The sequence below is a fragment of the Dermacentor andersoni genome, chromosome 3, assembly GCF_023375885.2.
Source record: "Dermacentor andersoni chromosome 3, qqDerAnde1_hic_scaffold, whole genome shotgun sequence".
NCBI lineage: Eukaryota > Metazoa > Arthropoda > Arachnida > Ixodida > Ixodidae > Dermacentor > Dermacentor andersoni.
In genome coordinates this window covers 106,323,960-106,334,962 of record NC_092816.1, presented here as the reverse complement: position 1 = coordinate 106,334,962, position 11,003 = coordinate 106,323,960, and the positions used below count along the sequence as shown (strand labels likewise).

The 11,003-nt window shown below is 46.6% G+C and overlaps 1 protein-coding gene across 2 annotated transcripts in view; it reads right to left on the bottom strand.

Annotated features, from left to right (window-relative positions):
* Positions 1-446: 446 nt before the first annotated feature.
* The window catches only part of LOC126539995 (uncharacterized), a 30,037-nt gene continuing 19,480 nt past the window's right edge, over positions 447-11,003 (bottom strand). For both annotated transcript variants that reach the window (XM_050186824.3, XM_050186828.2), the window contains 6 exons: positions 10,715-10,883; positions 4,609-4,782; positions 3,717-3,766; positions 2,461-2,575; positions 1,027-1,176; positions 447-562 (listed from right to left, as the gene is read on the bottom strand). In XM_050186824.3, coding sequence (XP_050042781.1) covers positions 523-562; positions 1,027-1,176; positions 2,461-2,575; positions 3,717-3,766; positions 4,609-4,782; positions 10,715-10,883 — 698 coding nt within the window. In that variant the 3' untranslated portion in view covers positions 447-522. The remainder of the gene's footprint in view (positions 563-1,026; positions 1,177-2,460; positions 2,576-3,716; positions 3,767-4,608; positions 4,783-10,714; positions 10,884-11,003) is intronic.

Here is an 11,003-nt window from a genome sequence, read left to right as displayed (position 1 = left end):
GAGAGAGGGTGGAGGAAGCGAAAGAAAAGTGGAGAAGGCAAAAGAAGAGAGATGGTTGACGCGCAATGGAGACTCTGGGTGTCTGCAAGCCTCTCTTCAGAGCAGCTGATACTATTAGAAAGGTAATTAAAAGACGCGTACTTTCCTGGGTTGATGATAGATGAGACAAATCACCCTGGAAGTGTGCCTCTGTAACACCTTCGCACACACTGATCCCGCAATAGTCTGGGAACATCGGGGCTATTTGGGAGATCTTATATGTACACGTATAATTAGTGGGCGAGTATGTCCTGCAACATATTTGGTTGCTTTTTTTTCTTTTCTTAAATATGAGGATATTACTGTGATTTTGTTTGTTTTTATGGGCATAAATTGAGAAAATGCAGACGAACTCGCTTATTTACGTGCACATTTCAGTGTTAGGGCATAGAAAAAAAAAGCTAATCTTTTGGGAAAAAAAGTTTATTGAATCTCGTAAAATGGTAACCAAACAAAAAGAAAACAAGACAAACACGGAGATGGTCACGAGCAGAAGCTTTTTGGCATGACGACGACATTCCGGCTGAAAAGAGAGAGAGAGAAAAAAAAGAAAAACGGTTGAGAAATCCTTAAACAAGAATGACAGGTGTGCCGCTCTGACATCGTCTATCTTAATGAAAAAAGATGCAAATTGCGGTCTCGTCTAGCCACATGCATACATAGCGATAGAAACAAGAGGACGGCACGTATAAGATATTTTCCTAACTCACCGACTCACTGCAAAACGTTAGCGGCTTCGAGGCCCAAAATGGAAAAAAAAAATCATGCGGCTTCATTTTTATCGCGAAATTTCTTGTGCGAATACATCCATGTAACAGAATATTCTCTTATATACTGCAAGGACACTTATTCACCATCTCGTAAGACGCACGAAGTTCACAAGCATGCACGAAAATACTTGCTAGCTTAATTTGACTGCAAAGTCTGTGTGCCAGCAGGGGCGGTCACGACGAACAATGCAAAACCTGAAACTTCCTGCTCACACACCCGCAGTTTCTCTGCTGCATGCGGCAATGGTTGAGGTAGCGCTGTCCGTCCGACCCGCACACGGGGTCCAGTATGGGCAGGCATCGCTTGGGGCACTTGGGGGGCTCCAGGCACCTGTTCAGGGGCACCAGCTGCACGGGCTCCTTGCTTCTGCGGGCACAGCCGTCGTGTCCATTTTTATCAAAGGAACACGCGTTTTCGAGGTTTAAATTAGTAGTAATTGGTCGCCTATATCAATAATTAGATAGAGAAATAAAGGAAAAGGAAGAGAAGCAAAGCTGCTGCTGACCGAAGTTACTGTCTAGCGCAGCCTGAACCGCGGTCAGCAGTGGAGGAGGTAGGGGGTGGGAACAAGAGTAAAAGGAGAGGGAAAAAGGATAGAGTAAATGACAACTATTCACGCATGTGTAACGCAGTGACTGAGTCCCTATATAGTTCGCGTGTGGAGTGACTTCCTCGAGAGAGTTTGTCACTCGGCCCCGCACATCGGCACTGTTGGGTCACGTGCAGCAGCAGGGTGGCGAAACCCGGCTGCTCTAGGAAGTAACGCAGTAACACATGCACACCGGCGCTATAGGAATTTAGAAGGACAGTTACAATGCTGTATGCGTTGCCGGTGATGAACTATTTGTGTGCGTACCAATAGAAGGCAACAAGAAGTTACTAAAAAAAAAGGCTAGCTTATTATTATTATTTTTTCATTCCTAGCTTTCTCGCTCTTCCTCATTCTTCATTTCTCTCTTTAATGACCAAACTTCTACCCTTCCCCTCACTGGAGAAGCAGCTTAAGGAAAAGCAAATAAAGTTGCAAATATCGCGCTTGTGCAGTGTGGTCTTCGTCCTTTCTTTGTGTTCCAACGTCGTATTTCACAGCAGCGCGCTGCAATCATTCAACTTGCTAATAAAGTTTCAAATTTTCTGTATTATTTGTGGTTGAGGATTGAGGGGGAACATATCAGCACAGGACAGGGGACAGCGGTAAGAAAAGAGGAGGAGAAGGATCTGCTGCGATAGTGTGGGAAGGTGGAGAGAGAGTGATGGGAACAACAGTAACAAGGCAGCGTATCCGACACTGTGCCCAAGCTCGTGGGTAGGCGTAGGATGTGCACCGTACGAAGTCGGCGATCCGAATGAAGAGCCAGATAAAAGCACTTGCGCATGGACGCCTGTTATGCATCCAAAAGCCAGTTCTTGCGCATCGCATTGATAGACGCTCTGTCAGCGAAGATACATAGACGGGCGTCTCGCCCTCCGGTGACGCTCACTCCATATAAGCAGCGCACAACTGTAACCCGTAAGGGCAACTGTAGCACGAAGACGGCGCACTAAAAGCACTCCATCAATGTAGACGACTGAAGCAATCAGCCATCCGCGCACGCCCCTATACTGGACGCCGTGTGCGAGTGTATACAAGGTCGCTTGCCACAGACTCACCCGCAGGTCTCCTTCTTGAAGAAGCACTCGTTGAGGTAGACCTCGCCGTTAGAGCCGCACACGGGTTCGTACAGCTCCGAGCAGTCCTGGGGACACGAATGCAGCTTGCGGGCCTCTGCGCACGGCGAGGTTTGCGGGGAGAGTTGAGCGTGAGAGTGGTAGAAGCACAACGACCCTATCGCAATGGATCTATACGTGTGCGGTTGTGCAAGTAATACGCCCCCAAGGCAATTTTAGCTATGGAGAACGCCATATACATAGCTGCAGCGACGAGACGTCCTGCGGACGTGAGTCCTGTTTCGCGGAGGGTTCGGGCGGATTAGTCATCGTGTTCGCCCTAGGTCACCAATTGTAGGCGTATGCCTCAGGAGCGAAGGAGAAAGAGAGCTGACCCGAATTGACGCCGGAGAAGAACCGCGAGCCGCGGCTTCACGGGCCACGACCAGGCGCCGTCTTTTATTTTCCTGTCATGCGGGCGCGCACTATGCGAGTTCTAGGCGCCGCCCAATGGAGGGCGCTACAGTATATCCAGATTAACATCGATCATCTGCGGTTGTTTAAGGTACACGAAAATTTCTGCACATGAGCGTGTTCTTTTCTTTTTCTTTTTTTTTCTTTTTCGCAGGAGTCAATGCTACGCGGACTGGGAACTAGACCCGGCAAATAGACGAAAGCCGCCAAGTTGGCTCTCAGAATAGGCCCTCAACAGATCGAGGGCCCTGGTTGCGGTCACACGAATTCACAGTTCTGTACTAGATGGATGGTGCACGATGCATTTTAACGGAATTCTCCTCGCATTATACGGGACGCAGGTAAATTTACAAGCTACAGAAAGACAGCGCTGTGACGCTATTTCGATGAAACGTAATGTGCAGCGAAACTAACCCGTTCTAAGTACTTGCGGCGAAGGCATCGTAGCGCAGGTTAGACAGCGCGACGTACAGAAGCTAGAAGGATACAGGGAACGAATGGGATCGATTTTTTATTAGTTTAGTCCCACGAAGCTAACTGGCAATAAAGGAAAGGGCTGGGAAAATTGACAGTTTCTTTCTTAAATTGAGATGTAGAAATAAGAAGAAGACACGGGAAAGCATGGGTGCAGTAGCAACCGCGCTGTCTGCTTTGTCTTCTGTATTCGGCGTTCGTCAAATTGCCTTTACGATGCCATCCCCAAGTATAATGCAAAAACGCTTTCTTTTTCTGAAAGCCTTGTTGGTTTGTGAAAGGGAAAGAAACAGCGAGTGACAATGGCTCACCTCTGGCGCTCGCTATGCAAACGGCCAACGTCTGGGTACCAACGACCTTCCTGCAAAATAATGACAAGAAAAGAACAGAGGTGTGAATGTAATTCAAGGATGACTCGAGCACCTTGAGTGCATTTAATTGTGGGAGCAGCACAACCCCAATGACAAGCGAATCATTCTCCTATAGCTCTCCTCGTCACCTCTCATTTCTAAGTGGCCTATGCGAAGCAGGAAAATAACTTTAAATCATTATGCGCTTAAATCATTATGAGGGTCCCGGTTACAGTCTTCGACTTTGGGACCCTCGTCTGTAAAACAAAAATGTAACCGTTTCTTTGTTTGTAATGAATAAACTTGATTTGGTTTGATTTGGAAAAAAACTCGAGCTATAGTTCATTCGCTTCCCGCTCTATTCCTTGGTCACTATTGTCACCGATGTAAAATGAGAATGCTAAAGGCAACCATTCCCTACTTCCAGTGGCATTGCGAAAGTGTTCCCTTGTGGACATAACATAAAAAATGAAAGCCTCACTAAATACGAGAAAAACACTGTGGTAAAACAGGCAGCTGACGCTGTACACGTAAGCGATCCGTTATAGTATACTTGAACTTATAGTTTCCATCACGTTCCTCCAGATATGCTGCCTGTTGATAGCGTGAGAATTCACCCGAATCTTCTGTGCGTTCGTTCCTTTACCGAGGGCTGCGAAATGTCAGGGAAGAATAATAAATTTAATTTACAGTTTTTTTACCACAATTGCAGCGTCCCCGACAACTCAAAGCGCTATCCGGCCCCTTCTTTGAGGCGCCAAACCGCGCCGATCTATCGGTCCCCGCGTATATACGTTTGCGCAGAAGGCGGAGCATATATATCCCACACGCGTAATGCGCAGCAGTCACGTACCCGCAGTTCCGGCGCTGCATGATGCAGAGGTTCGGGTAGAAGCGCCCGTCCTTGCCGCACACCGGGTCGTAGATGTCGAGGCACTTGTCCGGGCAGAGCGGGTGCCGGCCGCGGCAGCGCTCCCACTCCACCGCGCGCACCGGTTCGTAGGGGCCGCGCTTACGCCTCTGTTTCCTGCGGGAATAAGTGCGATCACGTGCCTGTTTACACCAGTCTCATCGTGCTCATGCACTGAGGATCGCCAGCATCGTGGTGCCCGCTATAGCCATCGACGTGTTTTCACGTATTACAGCGTGAAACTACACAGCTCAATAAAGGGGCAGCGGCTTCTGTCTGGCTTTGGGCTCCAACACGGAACCAATGGATCAGTACCAACTATACCCCAATAATTTTAGTGCGGAATCTCTTTATCCTTGTTTCCGTGCCCCTTTACCAGAATGTTGAAGCCGTTTTTTTTTGTTTTACACAGAGAGAGAGAGAGAGAGAGAGAGCATACTATAGAAATTTAAATACCGTAGTAGCTTTTGGACAGCTGAGGACATATAGTTTCTCAGTATATTACTTAGAGGGAAATCTGGCGCTGCAGCGCTGTGGTATACATGGGAATGCCGGTATATTGTGACTTCGGATTGGCGCCTTTCACAGAGAGCCAGGACACCTTAAAGGCAAGCCGCGTTCCGTTTATCATAATGATTCATTTTCTACTAAAACAGCATCTGAAAAGCTGTTTTATCTTTATTACTGCGCAAAAACATATTTTGTTTAATTATGACAATTTGTTATTGCATGCACAATTATATGAAACGTAAAAATCATCAGCCGGCCACTAATGTTGGAGGACAGACAAGATCCGAGCTTGTATGGAACAGTTTGTCGTCTGTTCTTGCTTTTCTTCGCTTGGGTATGCATTATAGGTGAGTAAACTTCATTGGAAAATGTAATATATGAGTAAACGAAAACCTTTTATGAAGATTTAACTTTAAGAACGCGTTATTTATGTAGCCATATCCACGTTTTAGGCGAAGTCTCTTACAACACCAGCCAACACAAGCCTCGCAGACACGTATACCGTCAATCCCATGGCACCCCCTTAGGAAACTCCCAGAGACGGAGGCGCCAGATTTCCCTCTAGGTGTTATAGAGAAAAACTCTATGGCTGAGTACTGCCATTACTGTAATCCAATTCTGTTGCGGTGATGTAAGGAAATGACCATTTGATAGCGTAACGATTCTATTCGAAGTATATTCCTTTTCATACTTTGTCAGTCGTTCAGACGGTGCGTCACCTACGTTATCATCGGGTTCATACAGCCCTGAGTGGCGGGTGACAAAAATAAAAAACAAGGAAAAACACACACAGCATTGACCGAAGGAAAACCGTAATTATATCGGCGTGGAAGGATCGGTCACTTGCATATTTGGCTGTTGGCACTAGGTGCCTCAGAAGCTGTGTTTAACGCTCGCATATGACACTGTGTTGCGGATCGTCAAAGTTATGCGCCTTCTCCCGCCGATCTTCTTAGATGACTTAGCAAAACATTTTCTTCGTAGAGAAAGTTCTGAGGCCTAAAAACACACGAAGAGAACGAATGCCGTGAGGCTTCGCAAGAGATCTGACTCGTTGCCCACTTTCTTCCTTGGTACTCTTGGTCTTTCCGTCAAAGCATCTACCGCGAAATACCACGGTCTCGCCAAGTGACTCGCTTTACCTCGCACTGCTATTGAGCCATGCCTTACTGAGTGCGTGCATCACTGCTGAGAGAGGAGTTATATGGTCGTTTCTGGTCTTTGAATAAACTAATATGTCATCCACGTACACAATGCAGAACTTTCTAATGAAGTCTTCCAGTACACTATTTGTTCCTTTCTGAAAACATGCGTCTGAGTTTTTCCATCGGAAAGGGAGTCGGGTGTGCTCGTACACGTCAAAAGGTGTGACGAATTCAGTGAATTTCTTGCCGTATTCTCTCTAAGATACATGTAAATATCCTTTACAGAAGTATATTCTTGAAAACTATTCACACCCGCCGATATCATCAGTTATCTCAACAATTATTGACACTGGAAAGGGAAGGAAGATATTTGTTTGCCGGTTGATGAGCTTATAATCTGTGCAGAAGCGCAAGAATCCATCTTCTTTAGGCTTTATCGTAATCGGTGAGGCAAACGACAACGGGTATGGTATAATGATGCCAGCGTGCAGCATTCCTTGAAGCTCCTGCCTCAACCAGTTCTTTTTTTCGTGGCTCAAGGCGTACGACTTCTTCGTCGCCATCTCCCGCTGATCCTGTTGGATCACAACATCATTATTGCGTGTTGATTTATGTACCTCCAGTTTACATTATACAAAAATTGCTGGTTCCATGCTAAGCAGAATAAGAATTTCAGAGCTAGAGAAATATAAGAATCGCTGTAAGAGTAGAGAAAATTTTGTGCAGTGCACATACGTAACAAGGTGAACCCCACCTAAAAGCAAATAGAAGCACGTTTGCTTCACCGCAATATGACTCTTAATGCAGCGAAGCAGATGTTGCGATGGAAGGAGAAAGTTCACAGTTATTCATTAAGGTTAAACGCCCGCCGCCTCCAGAAATATCCCTACGCCAAGTTCCTTCCAACTCTTAATATCTGGGAGGCCCGGCTACGAGACGAATCGAAACACACCAGTTCAGCAGGTGCTGGTCCGGTGGGGCCGCGACATCGCCATCACCATTGAAGCCCTTAACTAGAGACCTTACCCTCCAAACCTATGACAATAATATAGCTGTTTTCCACTCGATATCATTGACGTTAATGTTTCTTGCACCACAAAACACAACTGACGCAAAATAGAGAATGCAGGATAAGTGCCACCATCAGCTGAAGCTTATTCTAAACACACGTGCATTTATACCACGTTGATATAAGCCTATGCGCAAAGGGCCTAGCATGACAAGGCCACATGAATAAAAATAGGCGCAAGGAAGCCCAGGTTGTCAAAGTTAATCTTTCACTTAGCTTATCTGTTACCTTGGGACGTTGAGATCGATATATCGCCAGCTTCGTCATCCAACCTAATTTGATTCTCAAATCAGGTAGCTCAAGTGGCCATACACATATGATTTTTTTTTTGCTTGTTTTCTCATACTTGAAGGAAAAGTTACATTGCAAAGGTACGACTGGAACAACAAGACAAATAAGGGCTTCATTTTCGTTTTGTGGCCATGCTTTCAAGCAGCAGGTTTATTTTCTAAAGCTACACATGTTCAGGACAATATACATATAGTAATGATAGTACGGGCATGTCGAGAGAGAGTTGCGGCAGCGATTGCTGGCTCCACGAAAAAAAAAGGAAGGTTAACCGGCATGACCACTCTACACCAAGGAGCGATTCAGACATACTTCTCCTGTAGCACTAATAATCATGATGACATCATTAAATTCTCAAGTACGACAGACATTCCCGCTGTTACGAGAAATTACTGTGTTGTATTTTAGGACTGGGGCAAAATCAATTACCCGGGCACTGTACCAAAAAAATTTTACTTTTCCTATAAACCAGAACTGCTTTCATTCGGGTCAGTCAGGAGTCTAGACAAGAACATGAAATGAGATTCTGCTGATGACGAAGGTTCTGAAAGGAAATGTCTGCGCACTGCACCACGTTGAGTTTCCACAGAAGCAGCTGCAGAACATGAGAAATTGACGTGAACAAAACTAGCGCAGACTACGGGACGCGAAAGACAGACAAACGCAACATTGTGTTTTCGTCTCTTTTTTTCCCCCGTCTTTTGTGCTGCTTGTGTTCAAGAACATCATTTACCGACTAGCACAACAGCAAACTTCAGTAGCAAGCTGCATGATGGCAAAATGCATTGCACTCGTTCGGATATCTAAATCTGGCCCGTTAATTTAAGCTCACGGCGAATGCCCGCGTGTTATTCTTGGAAAAAATCTAGTGCGAACAGCAGTGGTATGATAGGAAGTGGTTTCGATGCTGTTTGTTAGTTTTTGGCGGTTAGGTTCCGCATGAGGCAACGTGATATAAGAAAGGACATCTTTGAGTATCTTACGTATTCGGGCCTACCACTTCAACCATTACTCCACGGCTGCTTTATACAAGAAAACAGATAACACTTGTGCGTCCTATATGGCCTGGTTGGTAACGACACTGCGGACAGTATAATATATATATATTGTTAGAAAGCTAGTATTGTGTGATGTGCTCAACCGGTGAATAAGAGCGCTTGCTGAGATTCGGAAAACTAAGAGACCTCTGGGCAAGTTGATGTTGCTCCATCTGGATAGCACAGCCCGTGTCTCTTCTCTGTGTAATGATTGCAGGAGCAGTCGATTTTATATAGGGCCTTGGCGTCTACAGTAACCTGCGCTACAGTAAATATAAGAGCACTCCTAGACTTCTTAAATGGCGTGCAAGGTAGCTATAGGAGTCATATTTACGTCTGTGTTGTCAATCCGGTCGAGCCGAACGATTAGACGGGTAGTTCCGCATGGACGCAAAAATGCCGGGCGTTCGCATACCCTGCCGCGGAAACGCAGCACACGCTTTGGCTGCATCCTGCAGGACCGTCTTTGCTCCAGGTGCCGCAGCCTATGTGCCGAAGTATGTACCGAAGGATGGATTATATGTGCAATTTTTAGAGATAAGGCGAAACGGGCCGGTAACGCCCGTTGACGCACACGATAACTTTCAGGGCCAACAACGGCGTCGCGGAATTCCGTCCATCTGCTGGACGGCTCACGGCTGGGAAGATGAGGCGCCCCCAGTATTCAGCCGAGGATGCCTGCTTTGACCGCGATCTGATTATGAGGCATACCCGTATTGGGATACGCCAAGTTAATTCTGATCACCTGTGGTTAATTAACGCGCACGTAAACCTAAGTACACGAGCGTTTTTCGCATTTCGCCCCCTCTGAAATGCGGCCGCCGCGTCGGGAATCGAACCCGCGACCTCAAGCTCGGCAGCGCAACGTCATAGCCACTGAGGTACCGCATCGGGTAGTGCCTACTGAAGCAAACGGGCTCGAGGGACAGAGCTTGTACTAAAGCTGCCGACATACAGAACATTTAGGTTAGGCGTCTTGTTTCTTTCTTTTTCTTTTTAGTAAGGTACTGCACTATACATACAATGCTTCAGAAGATACGAAAACACGTACACGTCTTTTTTTTTTTCGTATTGGTCATTTTGGTGCGCTCGAAGAGGTTGTGATTTTCTCTGAATGCAGAAAAATTACCGGACATATTCAAGGTTCCTTGGTTGTCCTCTGGCTAAGGGTGTCTCTATTGGTGAAACAGACGATTCAAGCCGGAGTGATCGGAGGTGCAAGGGCAGGACGCGGGTGCTATTCTAGATATTGGGAAATTCCGCCAATCAATTGTCGTATATTCCGCGATGTCGGGGCTTTGCGCCAATAAGAGAGGCTGTAGCGGTGCGTTGAGCCAATGAAAGCCGACAAGGTGACAAATTCGACGATATGGCGGAATGTTAAAGCTTCCACAATACCCCGGGTCAATACAAACGACATCGTTCCTCTCCACAAGTTGAGCTAGCGTCCCAGGTGCGCGTAAGCCAAAAAAAAAAAAGAAAGTTTCGCAAATGGAAACTCTTCGTCTATGCAAGCTGCTGCTTACGTCTTACTGTACATATCGCTTAACTTCCCACAGACACTAGACATGTCCCCTCCTTTCCCGTGCTCCATGTTTAAAAAACTGGCCATGCTGAATGACTAAAAACGTGAAGCATCAGTTGAAGTCCCAACGCTGAATTGACACGGACAAGAAAGACGACAGGACGTGCGCTATTCTTGTCCATGTCAATCCAGCGCTATGACTTCAATTGTTGCAGCTAACCAACTAGTCCAAAAATCTGCACTCATAACCTGAATATGTGCGACTTGTCGCGCCACCTTTGAATAGGAAAGTTCGCTGAACGCTGGAGAAAAGCACAGCCACCAGATTACAAATAGTGGTCGCCCATAATGACGGTCAGATTTTTTGAAGTACAATATCGCAATGGGAACGAGCAGTGAAGTGGCGCTGCCGCTCCCCACCGTGTCGCTAACCCTCCGTTGATGGCGTCACCGTAATCAGAGCCACGACACTTACCGACAATTGGCGTTCATCATGGAGCACTCGCTGTTGTACACTCGGCCATTGGATCCGCACACGGGAACCGGGAAGGATTCATTGCAAGGCGCACCACACACAAAGACTCCGGGACTGTCTGCGACTCGCGGTGCATTTGTAGATGTCAGCGGTTGCTCTGTCGTTGTGCCTGAAGAGGAAGCAAGCAGAAACGAGCGCGTTCATTATTTCACTGGGAACTAGCAAGGGCGGAACAACCCGGTGACGAAGGATACGTCCTACAGGTATGCCGTCGACATTATTATATAGT